Source organism: Leucopleurus acutus (assembly GCF_964270905.1).
Source record: "Leucopleurus acutus genome assembly, chromosome: 9".
Taxonomy (NCBI): Eukaryota; Metazoa; Chordata; class Mammalia; order Artiodactyla; family Delphinidae; genus Leucopleurus; species Leucopleurus acutus.
This window is the reverse complement of record NC_139144.1, coordinates 85,083,417-85,104,029: the sequence shown is the minus strand read 5'-3', so window position 1 is coordinate 85,104,029 and position 20,613 is coordinate 85,083,417. Positions and strand designations below refer to the sequence as shown.

General features: G+C 48.3%; 1 protein-coding gene across 1 annotated transcript in view; it reads right to left on the bottom strand.

Moving 5' to 3' along the window:
• SND1 (staphylococcal nuclease and tudor domain containing 1) overlaps positions 1-20,613 on the bottom strand; it is a 419,761-nt gene that overhangs the window by 95,148 nt on the left and 304,000 nt on the right. The window contains exon 16 of the mRNA XM_082847033.1: positions 778-887. Coding sequence (XP_082703159.1) covers positions 778-887 — 110 coding nt within the window. The remainder of the gene's footprint in view (positions 1-777; positions 888-20,613) is intronic.

Sequence of the window (20,613 nt, the reverse complement as noted above, 5' to 3'; positions counted from 1 at the left end):
ACCCAAAGAAGACCACACATCTGCTCCCAAAAACCTACAAAGACTCATGAGCAAGATAACCTCTAGAACGCCCATAATCTTTTTCACTGTGTGTATTATGATACTGCATGAAAGCAGGAGGTACCCTATGGGTTTGTTAAAAAAAAAAAAAAAAAAAAGGAAAAAGGCAGACCTAAAATCCTAAGCCTGAGCCCAGCACACTCCCCACTGTTCCTTTTCTGTGCCCACCTAGCAGGATGAGTAACTGGCATACTCCTGGAAAGCAGATGGATCTGTTGACTATGACTTGATAAAAGTTAGCAGGTAGATGGGCACCATGGCAGCTGAGCAGCCTAACTCCTGCCTGCAAGAGCCAGCCCAACAGGCAGAAACAAAAATACAATTAAATTAGGTCAGAAAACCCGCTACAGAAAATACAATTACTCAAAGATACAAATAAACGTTCAAAGAAAATTGGCCCCTGACAGGGTTAGTCAAGCTTCTAGATCCAGCTGGAGGCAGGCAGCTCAGCTAATTCGCCAAGGAGGAGACTGCAAGGCCGTAAGCTCTCAGCCTTAGGATCCTGGCTGGGCCGGCCTGGTGTTCATCCCACATCTCAGGACGCCCACTGGCCAGTGAAGCAGGGCTCAAGGAACGGGACGTGGGCAGACACAGAATGGATCGTGGCCGGGGAAGGCCGAGCACCGGAAAAAGGGACAGACTGATCTCTGCCATCAGACCGAGTGAGCCCCACTTTCTCCCCCTCCTCATCCAAGCAGCCCCTGGAAGATGCCCTACCTCTCGCTGCAGCACCAGCTCCTTGGTGAAAAGCGTTGCTTCCTCACTGAACGGCTCTCCCTCCTGCACCAAGCCTGGGAGGTTTCGGGCTCCGCGGGGGCATTCGATGCCTGTGTCAGGAGAAAAGAATTTGTGATGAAAAGGGGTCCACTAGGCCTGGTGTCCAGCAAGGATGGTCCCCTGACCCCTGTAACGAGACAGGCATTTGATCAGAATGCCATGACACAAGGTAGGGCAGAGGCAGTGGTAGAAGGGGAGGCGTTTAGTTCGCCGGAGGTGGGAAAAACTAACACTATCACAGCAGCAACAGCGAAGAGGGGATCCCAGTCACAGAATCTGGGAATTACTAAGACCATCCGGGGAGTTCTAAATAAGGTATGCAGGAAACACACATACCCCAACATGTGGCATGAAGCCTCATCTTGGACTGCTCACTCCTTACGGGCCTACAGTCTCACTGCTTTAACCATCATCACTTCAATAAATGGCTCTCTCACCTAAATTACACTGATATCCCCAGCCATTCTGCCTCCTGACAGCCATTCCAGCCATTTTCTCTTTACTCTCTGACTTTCACATCCAATGCAAAAGTGTTAACTTGGTGTCATTTTCCTCTTCAAATAAGCTTCCCCCTCTGTCCTCTGGCTATACTTGGGACAACAGTACCGTCAGTATTTCATTCAGAAGGAGAGACAGAAAAAACAGAATCCTGATGAAGTATCAGGTGTCTGGAGGCAGACACACCTGGATTCACACCCTACGTGACTATTAGGATCTGTGACCTGGGCCAAGTTACTGAACCCTTTCAAAGCCTCAGTTGTCCTATTTGTAAAAAACCTACTTCACATAGCTGTTGGGTGAGCTAGGGGAGATTATTAGGTAAAATATTTAGTACCATGCCCGACACATGGAAAGGTTCAATACATTTTAGCTCTTATTATTTTACCATTATTATCACTGACACAATTACCCACTCTCAGAATCTCAGTCATCTTTCAATCTGCAAACTAGACTGTAAGATTCCTGAGGACAAAATCTTACCCTTCACACTCAAGGACAGTATTTTACACAATATAGGTGCTCCTAACCAATGTAGACTGCCTTTTCTTTCTCTTTGATTCTCTTTGATTCAATCATTCATTTTGCAAATATTTATCACCAACAGTGGTCACCTGTGAGAGGCCATGAACTATGTCACATTTTAATGTCTGGATTAGACTTATAAATATTTCCAAAATATTCAAACTGCAGCTGTAATTACAAAGCCAAAACTTGAACTAGGCTAGAGACATAGGAAAAGAAAATAATCAAAATATGGGGGGGTGGGTGAGGAGGGATGTGCACTTAGTGCTCGTGTCTCTAAGTGACTGCCGGCAATAAGGCAGGACTGCAAGGTGTTACCTCTTATTTACAAACAGCCTCAGGTGAAGTTACAAAAGATCTGGCACCGGGAGGCGCGGCAGCAGGGCAGCTAGGCTACTGCAGACACCTGCTGGGAGCCTTTGGGAGAAGAGGGGCCACCACTGCCGGGATAGAAGGTACATCCCTTACGGATGAAGCCAGGTGGCTGCTCATGTTTCTGGCCACAGCACAGATTCAAGGTCATGGAGCTCAGAGGAGAGGTGATAGTTTATACCCTGGTCTTTCAGAAGCTCAAGAACAGAGCTTTCTCTCCAAGCCTCAAAAAAGGAACACACGACATCAAACAGAACACTGGACGGGGAGCACGGCACAAGGAGAGAAACTGCAGCAGGAGAGCAGCTGGAGCTGGTGCCAGGACCACTCTCCCGCTCGCATGAAGACGGGGATGGTGAAAGTCCTACCCGAGTGTCACCTGGGCAAGAGCACCAGGGCTGCCTCACTCTCTCCCGGCACTTCAGTGCCAGGCTCTGAGGGAGAAGTGGAACTGATGTTTGAAAAAGACATCAACAAACTCACAGAACCAAAAAGCCTGAGATTAACCTTGAAAGGAGAGATGGGGGAACAAGTAAAATGAAAGACAGTCATGATTCTTACAACATTAATAGCCAAAAACATTTTTCATTCTGTATCTGTGAACTAAGCAAAAATTATAATTGTCAGAAAGAAAAATAAACAATTCTACTGAAACTTCTGGTCACATAACCATAGGTAAAGCACTGTTGAGGAAACAAGAGTAACGCGACAACAAGTGTTCAGCTTGTGTGTGACTCTTGGATGGGGCAGAACTGGGGTGCTGTTGGTGGGACTGCTGTGTCACTTAAAGGACCCAAAGAGTCTCCCTAGCTGAGGAGATGTCCCCACTCTATTCCTGTAGCTGTCTTGGTATTCGGAAGTCTCAAGAGAGCAAGAGACCCCAGCAGCCCTCTCTGAATCCTGGGAGACCACCAACTGATTAAACTGAGAAGCAAGATGGCCCCGTGAGCCCAGGGAGTTGAACACGTCACGCTGGAATGGATTCAGATCACGTTCCTGGAGAGAAACACATGGGCCCGTGGTGACCAAACACCAACCACTGCATGTGGACCCAGAGGCGAAGGAGGGCCTACGTTCCACTGTCCCTCTATTTGCCAGGAGCTGGGCTGCAGCTCTTCGAGAGGAGAAAGCTTAACCAGGATGTTCCCCTGCCCTTTAAGTGGAAAAAGTAAACACATCCAAGCACATCAATTCCTGTCAGGCAGGTAGGTAAGAGAAAGGAAAGCGAACAGAAAATTTGCTTGAGAACAAGAATACCATCTCTGCTTTTATCGTTTACTTCCCTTTCTGCTGGGCTGCCTCTTCCCTCTCTTGGACCTGTCTCCTCTGAAGTAACCCCTTCCCAGTCAAAACCTGTCTCAATGTCACATCTCAGCTCAGGGTCAGGGATGGCTTAGTCGACACTACTTACTAGGATAGAGAAAGGTTGTATCTTAAAAATAGATCCAGTGGGAGCAGGTATCAAACAGTGAAACCCAGCTAAACCCCGGTATAAGCGCTAGGAGAACAAAGAGCGGGAAAAATGAGTATTTACTGAGCATCCCTGCCTATCTATGAACTGGCATAAGGACCCAAATCACCAAGCCACTGAGTGGCCAATCTGAACCCTAGATTGGCAGGTGCTAAAGCTATGGAGCAAAAACCCAGTTTCGGAGTTGAGTGCTGCTGTCCCCAGAGGGTGTTAGACAAGGTAGGAGTGCAGGGCCTGGGGACTCGATTTCTTGTCGGGCAGGTGAGTGGAGACACAGCTGGGGTTTACATGTAACGGCAGACGGGCTCTCGGTACCGGGTCATCACCGTAGCAGAGGTGCAGGCACTGTAGGACCGGAGCACAGAGGTCAGGGAACCCCTAGGTTCCGGCCCTAGACGGGATCCCAAAACAGGGAGTGTGTGGGCGAGATGGCATCTATTAGCAGACCAGGGCTCGCAGCTGGGGCCAGGATAGGGGGAAGGGTTTTTATAATATTGGATATCTGAGTGTTAGAAACCTATGAGCCAAGCTACTTCTGTAGACGGACTGTGTAGACGGGCGTTTTTCAAACTTTTAACGTTGATTGTGACCCGACCCCACACTTAAATATGGGTATGTACACATATACAGCAAAGTTTCCACAGAGCAGTGGTCAATCGTGACTACATGTGACACGCTGTCTTCTCTGTTTCATTAATGAAAAAAATACGGTTATGACACTGAATTAACTGAAGACCTCTGGTGGGGCAAGGCCCACGGCTTGGTGAACCCCGGGAGAAGACTGGGGTGTGAAGACAGAACGTCGGGTGGCCCTGACGGCCCTCCTGAAGAGGTCAAAGTCTACACCGAGTGCTTACTCACCAGCTTCGGGACTTGGCTTTTGTGTCCCAAGGGATCAAGGGACAGGGCGAGAAATATGCTGTCCACTAACAGGGAGCAAGTCAAACAAGGTAACATCGTAAAGCTGGAAAGACAGACACGGCTGCTGAAAGCAGGGGAAGGCCATGCACCATCAGCAAGAAGAGGCCCGCCGAGCCCTCCCTTTCCAAAAGCCTGGCCAGTAAGGAAACACCGTTCACGCTGCACCTTGACTCAAAGGCCACTGCAGTGCTGGGCTGGCTGTGCCGCTTTGTTACCGATACAACAGACTTAGAAAAGGTTAAAGAAAGCACAGCACGGGAAAGAAAGCTGGGGTCTCTGAAAGCAACTGCAGAGGCAGAGCTGGGCAGGCTCACCGGCGGCAAAGGTGAGCGCCCGAGACGGTGAGGAGGAAGCGAGGTGTCACCGGGTTCCAGGAGCCCTCCACAGCCAGGCCAGGAAGAGCCCGCGGTTCTGAATCATGCACGTCGCCACCAACCGCTGTCTTTCCCGATGAGGCCCTGACGAGGGCACATTGAGTCTGCTACGCTCCCAACACCACAGGTGCAGGTCAACCGCCAAGCTCACCCCTGACACGGGCAAGCCATTCATATACCACAAACATTTTGTTTAAAAAACAAAAAAAGTTCCCCAACATTCTTGAACATTTCCTTCCCTACCATGGGGTCGGGGTGGGGGGCAGAATGGAGAGGGAGACCCCCCCGGGGCAGGTGCAGCTGACTTCCGCCAAGGGCAGATGCCGGAGAGGTAGGCCAGACACACCTGCCCCTGCTCCGGAGGCTCCCTGACCTCTTTAAAGCCTGACAGACAGACCTGCCTGTAGGGAAAACCCATCATTCCTCACACCTTTTCTATGCTTTCTGGGATATGATGGCTGACCAAGACTACTTAAAAACAAAACAGAAGGAGGATTTGCCTCATCTTGTACAGTTTAGAAAGAGAAAATTCATCACTAGCTATCAGCACATCATTTCTGGTTTCTACTCTGCCACTGACAAAGTATAAAACCTCTCCAAGCCCCAAGGTCTCTGTCTGTAAAATGAAGAAACTCCAAATTCTCCCCTGGCCAGAAAATCCTACAATCTGGGTTATGCCCTTTTGAGATTTCCCATCCAAGGCTTGACTCCCTGAGTATAGGGTGCCTCCTTTCAAACGTAAAATGCTGGGCTATAAGAGCATTCTATTAAAAAGAAATTATACATTTAGAGACATTGACTAACTAGGTCAATTAACACAAACACTTCGGTCAGTCAGCTGTGGAACGAGAAGTACAAATTCTTGTTAATGATCCGATAATGGCTGTATAAGATTCTATTGATGGCCATGTGAGAGAGTCGCGCATCGTTCTGAATATTTTACACTGTATGCTGAGCTTTATGATAATCAAGCTGGGCTCAAAGCGTGGTGGCTTTTTTTTTTTTTTTTACTGGGAGTGAAAGGGAAGTATGGCAAGTATGGCAAATCTGCCTCCGCTAGAAGGGACAGCTTCCCAGTGGCACTTAGCCCAGCAAACAAGAGACCAGGCATTCACAGCAGGAAACAGAACTCTAGTGGAAACAGTAACCAACTGGAAGGATAGGTTGAGGGTGATTATTGCGTGTCCACTGTGTGCTCGTTACTACATCGGACATTATGGAGGCAAGGGCAGAGGACGCACGCAGACCTCACCTTCGCCCTCTGCCTACTTCAGATACTTGGCGAGTTCCCTCGGCAGACCTTCCCTCCCCCCGTTTCACAAATACGCATCAGTGCCTACTCTGGGCTAGGCACTGGGTTGGGAGGTGAAAACTCAATGATGAAAAAGACTGGTTTTTTGTCCTAGTGAAGCTTAATTAGCAGCATGACAATATTATTTTCCCCTGCCATCGTACGAAGTATGCTATTGGTGATGGAATTTACCATTCAGTCTGTAGGGTGAAGAATGTTAAGAAATAACACATAACTGGATTATGGCAGGTGGATGCATTGGGAGGATGCACCAGACAAGTCAATCATGGGCTCGCCACTGCCATGTCCCTTGCTAAGTGTCAGCCTCAGGCAGCTGTCTTCCAGCACATGACCCTGGCTTCTGTCCTCTCCCCCGACCAGAAGTTGGGGATGGAGGTCAGAGCAGAAGGTGAGAAATGAGGGAGGGAGGGAGGGAGGGAGGGGAGAGTTGCTACTGCACTTGATTCAAGGATAGTCAATTTATAGCAGGCTGGCAGAGGGGGAAAAAAAAGCTCTGTCTAAAGAGAAATGAAAGGTGACAGGTGAGAGAGATTCTTTCTGGAATTTGAACTGGGCAGCATGCAGAACATCAGCCCGTGAGGAAGAGGAGGAAGGAGGGGAGCGCGCTGCATCAGCACTGGAGCACTAACACCAGAGACCTGCAGCGAGGTCCTGGAACCACCAGACCCACGACCGCCCTCTATGTTCCGGGATCTGGGAGATCTGACCTCACCTTGGATGCTGTTTAAGAATTTCATGGATGTTCCCATAAATCTGCTCTCTCTTCTCATTGCTACCATGAGCAAGCCTATGTGAGAATCTGGCATGTCCAACCCAAATTAAACTAAAACTAAATTGCTTCTTAGGGTGGGTACTGTATCTTATTCAGATCTTTCTAGCATCTGACACACTGCCTAGCACACAGTGGCACTATAGATCCTCAATCAATGTTGAATGAACATCCGTGAAAAATACTTCTGGGACAGAAGTCCATACACAGAGAAGGAAATGGCTCATGAACAGTCAGGGTCATAGACCTTATGCAAATACCAGGAGAGGGGGCTGACAGAATTCCTAATTACACACATCCCACTTCCGCATGGTGACACAACACTTCAAGGACGAAAAAGAAAGCACAGCTACACCCTTTGCCCCACGGGTCTTTGAATCAGCACATTTGGGAAACGCAACTCAAATACACAGGGGACATGGGCAGCACCGACCAGCAGTGTGAGCGAGACCCGAGGCTGCTGCACCGCAGCTATGTTCAGTTTCCAACTCGACAAAGGAGGAAAACAATTCCCACCCGTGACCCCATGTTCGGCTCCAGGCGGCCATGCTCGGAGCGCACTCAGAGAGATGACTCAGGGGTGGGCAGACCTGCCTGAAAAGGCCAGTTAAAGGTGCTTAAATCTGTACAGCTCGGCTGAGCGGTGACTAAGAGGGTGACACGATAACAATCTGCAAGTATTTGAAAGGTGTAAACACAAAAAGGAGGGAAAATGCTTAGCCTAAAAACAGGGGGTGCAATTATTAGGGGAAAGAAAATCTGGAAAACCTTAGTGTAGGGATGACTACGGGGTCATCGGTAAGTTTCCCAACGGAAATGAAAAGGCAATTATTCGATCCTAAAGCTGAAAGGTGGCCACAAAGCCCATCCCTCTGCTTCTGTGAAAGCAGCCCAGACCAGGGGGCTATGGTTTTACTTCCTATATTTAGGGAGAGACTTCTTAAGTAATATTCAAGTCAAAATACCTCTGCTTTAAATACTGCTCCCTGAAATTTTAACAAATTTTGTTGCTCAAACCATAGTGGAGACAAAACGGCCGTTCTGGTGGGGCTTTCAGAACAAACACAGGCTTTATCGGCTAGCACATGGCACATACCTGGCTAGCGGATAAAGTGGAGCTAAGTAGAGCTGGGGGACAGACAGCTGGGAAAGGGACAGAGGACTAGACTCTCATGTCACGGAGCATCTTCATCCCCGGTCTCTAAGACCCTGGGTAAGCATGCTATGAAATGCTGTACATTTCCCAGACAGGAAATCACGGACACCTCTCCCTTCTTTCTACATAAACACAGTCCCCTGGAGTAAACGTCAAGGACAAGGCGAGGCACAGAAAGAACACCAAAATAAGCTTCCCGTCACACTGACTGCACTCCAATACCTCTGCCTGAGTTCCTGCTGCTGCGGCTGGCCAACTTATACCTCACACAGACTCTCAGCAGAGATTTCTACCCTCGCATTCAATGAGTTCCACTTCTATACTTTCCCCTGCCATCCTTCCCGCCAGTGAAAAACAAAATTAAAAAAACCCCACATCGGGGCTTCCCTGGTGGCGCAGTGGTTGAGAGTCCGCCTGCCGATGCAGGGGACACGGGTTCGTGCCCCGGTCCGGGAAGATCCCACATGCCGCGGAGCGGCTGGGCCTGTGAGCCATGGCCACTGAGCCTGTGCGTCCGGAGCCTGTGCTCCGCAATGGGAGAGGCCACAGCAGGGAGAGGCCCGCGTACCGCAAAAAAAAAAACCCCACTTCGCACAGGGAGTTAGACATTGAACTCCATGTGTAGTCCAAGAAAAGTGCCATGTTCTTCCTTTTCTACTCTTGCCCTAAGCACCAAGAACAGAATCCAGAACTCTTAAGCCATCGGCACAGAAGGCAGAGGCAGACAGGCCACCCGCCTAATCTTAAGCGATGTGGTTATCACCTGAATCTACATGCAAAGCCAAACCACTGTACCTTGTTGGAGCTGAGAAACGTAATACATCTCGTGTACCAAAAAAGCTTGCTCTCAGTCCTCTCATAAGCTTTAAAGCAGAAATCTTTTGGAGGTCTCAAGTTGCAAATGTCGTCAGTGAGTCAGTTAACAATTGAAAATGGCAAACCGTCCCACCTTGGACCAGCTGGTCCTATATTTTCACGTTCCCAAGATGGCCCAAACAGCAAGGCAAACGGTAGACCAGTGGGTTCCCAAGAGTTAGTTCTACACGATACAAGGCCTCAGTTTGTACTGAAAGGGTCAGAAATGAAACTAGGATTTTGCATTGTCTCAGATTCTTTATTCTCTCCCTTGTTCTCTAAACCGCTATTTTGTTACCTCGGGGGAGGCAGCATCTTCTGGGCCAATTTTGGAACATGTCACTGCTGAGGCTCTTTCAGTGACGAGAATAAAGGGAGAAAAGAAGAATGAAGGAATCCTAATTAAAGGGATCAAACTCCTCAGGTAATGGTAGTCAGGGGAGTCGGAACTGGGCAAAAGCCGAGACTGAAGCTGTTTTTACTTCACAGTTCCAGTTGTTTGGGGGAGACTTTTATTAGGTTGCCCTGATTTGCTAATGTTTGATGCATCTGTTGAAAGACCAGAAACCGAAGTTAATTGGGGACAGGAGCAATGAGATCCATTCTCCACAATGTGACGGGAATTTCGGCTCCCTTTGAGGAAAGGGAGGGATGGAGGGAGGCATCTACAGAAGGGAGGGACAAGTTTCTCCGGCACAAGTCACAATAGTGTGACCACTAGGGGAGGGGTGACGTCTCGAGTCTCATCTCTAGTTATCAGCCTGTCAGTGGTGGATCCCGTTCTGCAGTTATTTGAGGTGAGGGGTAGGCTAGTTCTCTCTGGAGCCACAGTAAGGAGATACTCAGTAATTGTGTGCTAAACAAACACCAGAGAGGAGAAAACCCTAGCAAAAACAGATGCAGCAAACCTGTGATAACAATGTCCTCTTTTGAGTTCCCGTATGCATACTAGTTAATGCTTGGTGAGTTCATGAGGAAATCTACTAACTCTTACTTCTGGGACTTTAAGGAGAGTGAGCGTTAGATGCTAAATCACTGACCCCTGTCTGAGGAGGAGACGAGGAAGGGATGGCTTAGAGGCCTCACACTGATTGCTGGCTCTCAGTCTGGCAAGACAGGCAGTGTGCAGAACTGGCTTCATCCAACTTGATTTATCTTTGGCTTTAGACACCGAAGAATCATTCCCCAAAGGGAGAAGAGCTCTTTCAGGGGGAGCTGGTGTGGCAGATAACAATCGGGCCAGCATCAGAATAACCTTTTATGATTCTCCCCACTGCAGAGCAAGATCTGAAAACAATGATTTTTAAAGGGAGAAAAAACTCTTGACTGATGAACAAGGCCGTTCCCTTCCCATGACATCCCAAGCGCATGGCCATAAATAAGCCAGCCAGGCTTTCTCTGGGGGTGTGTTTGTGAAGGGGAGGTTGGAGATGGCAGGCTGTCGGCTTCCCGATACACACGTTCATTTGGGGGTTTGCTGTAAGCAGCAGCTGCAATAATATCACCACCAACTAGGAGCAGAATGAAACAACTGTGCCCTCTAAAAATGTTTTCCATTGAGTTTCTCCTAATTATCCATATCAAAACGGCCACCTCATAGCCTCATTACATAGAAAACAAAGCATCTGAGGTCAAGAGCTAGGCCCACAGTGGTCTTTCCGGCGACAAGAGAGCTACACGGCTCAAGCTCTTACGTAACACTGTGGCACCATGGAGACAGCACCTAACAAGCGCAAAGCCATGTCTGAGCAGCGAGGGGGAGTTGGTTTCTATGAGAACCTCAACTTTTGCTTTTTCTGACTTATTTTAAACATGTAACTTTATCTCTGAATCAAATGAAACTTAGATTTATAAAAATAAATGTCATTTTCGGTACCCCCAAATCCCAGTCTTGGTCTTTTAAATTCCATGTTCATGGATAAAGAGAGCAATTTGAATCTCCTGTCCAGGCTGGTAGAGAACAGCTCTGGGGGTAGGGAGAAAGCCACAGGAAACCTGCATGTGGATCCTGCGGCTACCAGCTTCCAGAAGGTATCCTGCCACACACCTGGCAGGCAAATGTAAAAGGTGCTTACTCGCATAAATTTAGTGACTTTTTCTAAACCAAGCTGTGTTGTCATTTGAACAAAATGGTTCTGAGATGTGTGGAGTACACTTCCAAACCACTGCCTTTGCTGAGCTTTCCACTCATAGAAAATTTCTCTGAGCTTCTTCTCCTGAGGCAAGTGAAATCCCAGTGTCTAGAGATTAGTATGCTTAGCCAGTGGAACTGCAGAAGAGAAAACCCAGCTACCGTCAGGAATACTAACACCCCCCAAAGCAAGGATGATGAATAAAAATCTGAGAGCTCAGCAGCTCTTAGGAAGAGCCTTCTACCTCACTACCTCTATGCTTAAAGAAATAAATGAAAACAAGCCAAAAAGGAGAGGAATTCTGAAGAGCCAAGGTTCTTTAAGACCACAGGCTGATCTTGGATATAGAAATACATCCTATCCTGACAAGTAGCTTGAATTCTGGGCTGTGGATGAAGACTGGCCTTCACCTTTTTTGGTTAGCACCATAAAAAAGGGGTCAGCAGACAACTTCCTGAGGACTAAATCTAACCCACTGCCTGTTTTTGTACAACCTATGAGTTAAGAACAGCTTTTACATTTCTGAATGGTTGAAAAAGAAATATTTTGTGACCTGTGAAAAACTGTATGAAATTCAAACTTCAGTGTCTATTTACTCTCTGGCCCTTTAGAGAAGAAGTTTGCCGACTCTTGCTCTAAAGCATGTTGTAAGCTGGGTAAAAAAAAGTTCAGGCCTTCCCTGGTGGCGCAGTGGTTAAGAAACCGCCTGCCAATGCGGGGGAACACGGGTTCGAGCCCTGGTCTGGGATGTTCCCACATGCCGCAGAGCAGCTAAGCCTGTGCACCACAACTACTGAGCCTGCGCTCTAGAGCCCGTAAGCCACAACTACTAAGCCTGTGTGCCACAACTACTGATGCCCGCGTGCCTAGAGCCCGTACTCCACAACGAGAAGCCACCACAATGAGAAGCAGCTGCCACTCGCCACAACTAGAGGAAGCCCGCGTGCAGCTACGAAGACCCAATGCGGCCAAAAATAAACTAAAAAGAAACCAAAACAAACCCCCTTAAAAAAGTTATATATAAAAAGAAAGTTCAGGCAAGACAGAGTTTAACTTCCCAGAACCAGAAGATCAGTACAGGTAATAGCATAATAATAATAAAGATACTAAAAAAGCCCACGGTCATGTAGCTGAGAAGGTGAAAAGCAAGCAAATGTGGCTCAAGGGAAGCTGAGGCAGCCAACGTCAAGCACGGGTGTGTGCCCGCACGCTGGCTCTCCTGCACCCCGTTCTAGGAACGTCATCTCTCCTGTACTTGCCATCTGCCCCCTTTATTCCCACTCTACTCCCACAGACCCCATTCAAAACTTTGAAATTTCCGGAGTTGCCCTTCTCTGTTTCTCACAACTGCTTCCTTCCACTCCGTGACAACAGACTTTCACTATCATACTTCTTGCTGCTACTCAGACTTTATCTTTCTACTCTACTTGGAAAAGTAACCTCCTCACTGACAAATCTCATCACCTCTTCTCAGCAGGGGTCCTACTCCATCTCTATATGGCGCGCGGCACTGTGCCCCAACCCTGTAGTGAAATTCCTTCCTCCCCTCTACTGGGGTCCTCTCTCTGGGCTGTTTGTCTTGTCTCCTGCTGTTGCCCTCAGTTATGTCTTGGGCCTCTTTCTTTTCACTCTCTGCACCCTTCCTTGGAAAGTCCATCCATTTCCATGTTCTCCATCACTGTGATCACCCAGAACCTACAGACATGTAAGCCTGAACTGTCCTCTAAGCTCTAGACCCAATCCCCAAGTGTCTGACAGATATCTCCCCCTTGACCGTCCTGCCAACACCTCAAACTCAACAAACTTACCGTCTTGCTAAATCCCCTCTGCTCCTTTCCTTGTCCCCTATTCTGATTGCAGTACTAGCAACCCCTCAGTCTAACAATCTCCCTTATCTTTGATTTGTCCCTACTTTATCCACATAACCTAATGATTGCTACATCTTATCGATTCCATTAATTCCACCTCCATCGTTGTTTACATGATCCATGGAATCCTCTCAACCCTCAACCTAACTCTGCTTGTTCAAGCTCCTGTCACTTCTGGCCAAGAATCCTCTGATCCACCTACCTGCCCTCCATTTTCCCCTAACCTGATTCTTCCTGCCTGATTAATTTTCCTAAAGCTCAGTATTCTGCTCAAAACCCTTCAGTGGCTTCCAAGAGTTTACCATATAAAATCAGAAATCCACAACCTGACCCTCTAGGCCTTCTAAAATCTGGTCCAGTTCCTTGGGACCACATAAAACATCCATCACCCACTTGACAGCCCTTCAAATATCTGAAGACAGTACAACATCTCTTTCCGCTCATCCTCATGACTTATTTTCTCCAGACTGAACACCCACACAAGACGTGGGTTTTGATTTCCTACCATTCTCCTGCTTTTCTTCCTTAAGCCTAGATAATGTGAAGGGCATCTTCCGATAGGAAACACCTTTCTAGTCGACTTAATTAAACGTCTGCTGTGGTGGCGGGGCTCGTTCACCAGGGAGCAACCCTTCCTACACGCTGAGGAGAGAGGCACCTTTGGAGGGGAAATTTGCTGCCTGAGTTGGACTGATCAGGGAGGAGTGCGCAGAGACTGTGTACCAGCCCCGTCTCCCTGGGACCAGGCAGTGTTAGACTTTTCCTCCAGGCAGGAGGCTGCAGCAAGAGACAGCTCCCCCCGCGCAGGAAGAACCCCCGGTACATGGGAGCCCTCGAGGGACTGTGGGGAGAGGTGGAGCCCATCCTGAGGAAGGCGGAGGCCGTCATGGCCTCCATTCCAGCCAGCTTCCACTCTGTCTTGGAGACCCCGGTGGTGTGGTGATAAGCAGTCTATTCATTTCCTTCTCTCATGCACAGGGCTACTGGGGATAAAAAGGAAGCAAATCCAAACCACTGCCTAGAGTCCACTTCGCAGAATTCAGGGAAGGATTGTTCTACTGAAGTGGTTATCTTCCCTGTTTGGGAGACCTGAGGGAAAGAAAAGGATTTCTGTGTCCTTTGCCTTCCACTGATGCAGCCCTGAAGAAAGGATGATTTCAGTCGTCACTGTGGCCAGTGGGACAGTGAAAGCACGGCTCGCACTTAATTGAGGCTTTTTAGCTCCTGTCACAGTGTGGCAACAGGGCACCAGAGCACCAGGATTTGAACTGTGACGCCGGGTTCATTTGAAAAGCTTCATTTGAAAAGCAGGAGAGAAGGGAGGACAGGGAGGGAGAAAATCAGGGACCTGACAGACAAGCTGCCTGATTCTTTGCAGCGAATGGGAGATATTAACCTGTCCTTCAGGCTGGGCCCGTCTTCAGGGGACAGGAAAGCTGCCCCAGTGGGCTCATTACTCACAGGTGAAGGACAGCATGAGGCATAAGCCCCCGGACGAGACGCTCGCCCCACATCGTGATTTCTGATAAGGGTGCGACTGGTGAGGAAGTGGCAGTGGTGTGTTGAGGGATGGTGGGGACCATCAACTCCCCAAACACAGCTCGCAATAAAGCACGTTGCCTGATGGCGATTCCGGGTGCTGTGACAACCACGGCGGGGTGTGTGCACGTGCTCACACTTGCATGTGTTCACACATTCAAGGAAAGAGGGCGGGAAGAGGGGAGTGGGGGGAGGCGGACTGAAGAGCAGAGGAAGGAGGCGCTCAGGAGACCGCAGTGGCCGTAATGACGCAAATCAGAAACTGCTATTTGTGGGGAAGTGACACCAGGGCTGCACCCACCTACTGACGGGCATGGACACGCAGCGAGAGTGCCTGAAGGGGCAGAGGCCAGAGACAGGAACGGGTGGATTCCCTGGCAGAGCGTAGAATCAAGCTTCATTCCAGGGACAAAGGAACAATGAGCCGCACTTCTGCCGCGTCACGCCCTGGACGTGTCTTCCCGAGCCCTAGGCTGCCTGCAGGTTCCCTTTTATCATCCTGAAAACTTTCGATGCTGGCTTGTTTGTGTCTTCTCACTTCCTTCTGCTCCAAGTTCACGCTTTACCGTATCCCAGCCCCACGCCCCTTCAGGCCAGCCTTGTCCAGTATCACCACCAGAGAGAAATGTCATCAGCTGAAGCCTTTTAGACCATGGACAGCGGCTCCTCTGGGGTGCAAGTGGCAGGGAAGCCATCTCTCTCTCTCTCTCTCTCTCTCACACGCACAAGCGTGAGCAGTGCTTCTCCTCAAGTGTGCCCCCTTCCACGTCTGCCTAGTAGGACCAGTGCTGGGGTATAAGAAGCTTGTTACAAGGCCCCTACGTTTCAAATAAATGGTAGAGGACACATTCCTGTAAGGAATCTGGGGGGCTCTGAAAAGCTGTATACCCACGTGGTTGCCTGTTTTATGTAACGATTTTTCAGTTTCCATAGTTTGTGTCATTAAATAATTGTTCTCTAAAATATATATAACAAGATGGACAGTCGCGGATAGGGTTCTTTCTTTCTCTCTGGACCCTCCCTCCACAGCCTAGCAAGTGTCTAAAACACATCTAGCCCAGATGGATCCCTCGGGGTCAGAAGGCAATCAGATGTCCCAGCACATGGAACTCTCCGGCTACACAACTGTGGACCCGGGGAGAAAAAGGGAGAAGGCCTTTTCCATCTCAGTCAGCCATCGTAGGGAGGTGCTGGCTCCTGAATGGCAAAGAGGACAGCTGTCAGCAAGAGGGTGCAGGAGCAAGGAGGCAATTTCACAGCATAACAGCCAAGAGGAAACAAAGACAAGAGAAGTGCTTCAGATGGAGGCTGTCTCTGCTAATGTCGCTAAACGGGAAAATTCTATATTCTGTAATTGACCCACCCTTCGACAGCTGTTCACACTTAAGTCAGGAGAAAGGTGAATGCTTTGGAAGGGGAAGGAGGGATTTCTCCTGGCCAGCCTGGAACCAAAAGGAGCCCAGTCGCTAAATGATGTGTTTGGGGGCCACAGAAAGGGGGCTCCCTCCTCTACTAAAAAGCCCATTCGCATCCTATACAGCAAATGAGAGCATAATCAAACTGCTGCTGCCCCGTGACCCAGGCCAACGCCACAGAAGGAAACCGGCACGGCCACTTCCAGCCCTCAGGGCAGACAGGACAGGAGTATGTGTGGGAGAACCTGGAGGCACTGAGTTCGGTCTAAAGCACTGCATTCACCTGTGTGGACCGGGAGAACGGGCACTTATCATCTGCCAGGGCCCTGAAGATTCTTATCTCCCTGTTACCAGTGTTCTGGCTGAGACTCTGTAATGGATTCATCTTTGTAGATGAGTGATGCGGTTTAAAATACTGCAGGGGTTGGCTGCCATTCCCTCCTGTGGGGTCTCAAAATAACTCCACACAAATCATTTTTGCTAACCACTCACTCAGGCAGCTCTTCCCTGCCAGAACACACACATCTTATGTAACTGAAGGAGCCGCCCAGCTTGCTGAAGAGGAGGGCGTTCCCAGAGCGCCGCTGCTCGCTGCCCCTCGGGCTCTGCAGAGCCCGGGCTTTGAAACCAGCTCTGTTCCTGGGCCCGAGCTCCCTCAACAAGAGACCCCCCCCAGGAGACTCAGGTGTTCATCAGGGAAGGGCATCCAATTCAGGACTGCCTTAGAAATAAGTGCAACCTGGGCATTCCATGAGCACTTCCAGGCAAAGACTGACTCTGCTAGATTTTGGAAAGTAGTGAGCAGGGGGGAACAAAGCACCTTCCCTCTGAGAGCTCACAGTTCAGTGTGGGCGGCAGGCACATATACGGGCAGAACATAAACATACAGGAGCAGTGGGAGAGGAGAGGTGCTACAGAACACCTCACAAAGCCTCCTCCCAAATTTCACGCCTTTGTGACGCACACGCTGCCCCTGGCTCGGCTTCCTTGCTGACCCTTCTGCCCAGTGCCCCTCCTATTTCTCTAAGTCTCCACGGCCAGAACCTTTTTTTTTTTTTTTTTTGCGGTACATGGGCCTCTCTCACTGGGTGGCCTCTCCCGTTGCGGAGCACAGGCTCCGGACGCGCAGGCTCAGCGGCCATGGCTCACGGGCCCAGTCGCTCCGCGGCATGTGGGATCTTCCCGGACCGGGGCACGAACCCGTGTCCCCTGCATCGGCAGGCGGACTCCCAACCACTGCGCCACCAGGGAAGCCCAGAACCTCTTCTCTTGACTGCTCCTTAAACCTGCATCTTCACAGCTGTGTCCTCCTCTAACCTCCAATCCTAGGCAATCACATTCAGTCCCTGTGCTTCAGATTCCATTATAAGCTGTTGACGCTCAAAGTTTTCATCTTTAGTTCTGACCTTTCTACCAAATTCATCTGGACCTGCAAAAATTCACAGGCATCGAATGTTCAAGGTCTCCAAGGTGACCTAATAACCTTCTCCTTGCAAACATTCTATTATTTACAAGCTAGAAAAGCGACCTCTCTTTTCCCATCCTCTATTATCAAACAACCAGCAGAATTCTAGATCAGAACCCTCCTAACCAGATCTGCTCTTTCCTCTTCATCCTATCCAGACATCCTGACTGCAGTTTGGGTTCTCCCAATCTAGTCTTCGTATTGCGGTAAAAGTAATCTCTTAAAAATAGATAATGCAGTGGAAAAGGAGGGACTTCCACTATATCTAATAACACGGATGAATCTCAGACAAAAGCTGGGTAAAATAAAGTTCGGTAAAATAAGACTATGATTCCAGGTATGATGTCCAAGACAGGCAAAACGCATCTATGGCAACAGAAGTCAAAATACTGGTTATCTTTGAGGGGAAGGCCAAGAAAGAGCCTGCTGGGATGCTAGAAATATTCTATATCTCGACATGGGTAGTGGCTTACTTGGTTACTTGCAGTTATCTGTGTACTTTTATATACATAAAATGAATCAAGCTGTATACTTAAGATCTGTGTGCTTTACTACGTAATAATCATTTCTAAAACTAAAAAGAAAAAGCACAAAAAGACATAACGCATTACCCACCATTCACTGCTTCCTATTACTCACCTTAGGGATTCCTAACCTGGTCAGGGACGGGGTGGGCTTGGGCTAGTGTTTGCCAATCCAATGAAACTGTATGAAAATCTTTGTGTGGTCATGTATTTTCTGAAGAGAAGACTGATAGCCTTCTTCAGACTCATCATTCACTAAGAATGTTCACGACTCGAAGTCATCGACGACTTCTCTATGAGGCACAATCTAAGCAGCATGGACACAGGGCCCTTCAAAGATGGGGAATCTGGCTTCCCAAACTCTTACAGGAGACATGCCAGCCGTATTAAACTATCGGCCATTTTGAATAACAATGCTCTTTCAAGCGCCCTCTCTTTCCTTGCCTGCTTACACCCTTTCTCTCCCGTATCTGGCATTTTCTGGAGAGAAAGCCTACAAGCTTTCCAAGATGGAAAAAGGTTGGTGATCACCCTAAATAGCAAAGAAACTGAGCTACAGGGTAGGGGGACATCTAAACAACTCAGAGCTGAAGTCCAGCAAAATAATCTGGCTACAAAGGGTGGCCTGAAGCTGGGTGAAAGTGCAGTAAAAAGATCGTTAAAGGAATGAATGAATCACAGCACTTGAATTCAGTGCTTTTGTGGTAAAGACATTGAGGACCTGCTTATTTAATATATATCAGATGAGAACAAAGATTCAATGAGGCAAGAATCAGGGGTCAAAGTTAACAAGATAACATGGAAAAGGGATTAACACCCGGCGTTCAACAGAAGAAGGGGGTTGGGGGACATGGCTTAATACAAGTTCATGTACAAAGGACCTAGAAAGCACACACTGACGACAGTTCTATAACACACAGAACCTAAAGGAAAACTTGGAGAGACGAAAACCACACTGCCTATCTCTCCTAGGTTTCCAGCCTAAAACACGAAAGGAAATGACTGTAAGGACATCTACATGTACCACCTAAACATTTGCAGAATTACATTTTACAGCTGGAAAGAACCTTAGAAATCGTTCAGCCCAAGCTCTGTATTTTCACAGAGGAGGAAACAGGAAATCAGAGAAATTAAATGACCTACACAAAGTCACAGGCCAACTTGGTTATGAGGCACAGATTATAAGCCGTATCTTTTGACAGGCAGTTGTTCTTGCCACTGGATCCTATCAGTTGGGCTGAATGCACTTCATCTTACTCAGGCTGCCCAGGGTCCTGGTTTAGCCTATGGAATTCTGTTTTTGGATGTCTTTTCCTGAGCAGACAGATAATCTGATAGGCTATGCTGGCTTTCAAAAAACACATTAGGAAGTAGTTGGTATTATCACAGCGAGGTTTACATATAATTGAAAGGGTTTTTTTTTTTTTACATATATCAAGAGAATATAGACTGATCCCAAAGAAATTAGTCTAGTAACAGCTACTGTAATCTGAGTGGTGTCTTCCGTTGTGGTTAAGCACCGGATTAAGTACTTTTAAAAAAACATGCGTCATGCTATTTAACACTTAGAGCACCCCTAATTTCCAGATGAGATAACTGAGGCAAAGTCAGGTTAAATAAGTTGCCCTACATAACAGGGTTTATAAATGGCAGATTCAGGATTTGAGTCTGCTTCTGTGAGTCAGAAATTCATATTTGTAATGAATTCACTAAAGTGTCTCCCTAAAGAAGGGGTATTTCACAGAACTCCCGAAGTCAGAGTTATTAAGAGACCCTTGGGAGTATCTTTGTCCACCTCTGTCATTTTATACACGAGGGAGTGGCACTAGCATCACACCCCAAGCGTTCTGTCTCTTAAGTCATTTACTTTTCCCTACACTCCGCCTTGCTGCGCGAGACTGCAGGTTCTGCCTCGATGCGTGGCGGAAGACCCAGTCAGCACACCCCTTCCCTCTCCTGGCTTAAGGCACTCACGACGACAGGCTAGAGAAAGGGACACGCCACAGTGATGCTCTTCCTCAGGATGCAGTGGTTGGGTAGGCTGAACAGTAGATCACCACCCACCCACCCACCCTTTACAGAGTTTCTACCATGTCCCCAGAGTCAAAACTCCAGACAAAGAAACAGTCACAAGCCAATGCAACGACAAAGTGGTTACAAGGATGATGCAACTATAGAGGCAGCACGGGATGCCCTGTGAACACAGAGGAGGTAAAGGATCTGGACAGGAGTCAACCCTGAAGTTCACCCTTAAAGAGTGAACAATAACTGGCCAGAGGAACACGCACCTAGCAAAAGCGGGGGACTGCTTACTGATGCTCCCAATGTTTACAATGGCAGAAGGGTGCTACGCAAGGCAATCAGGAGGGGCGCAGGAGCAAAGGACTCTATGCATGTGCCTGGCAGGACACTCGAGCTCCTTCTGAGAACCACAGCCCAGGTCAGGATATTTGAGAGCTGATGTGTTGTGCTTGGGAAAGCACAATGCCAAATCATCCTACTACACTCACTTCTAAGGCAGAAAAGGAACTGGCTTATTAAAACAAACTGCTTCCTATGCGTTCTTTCTCCCAACAAATT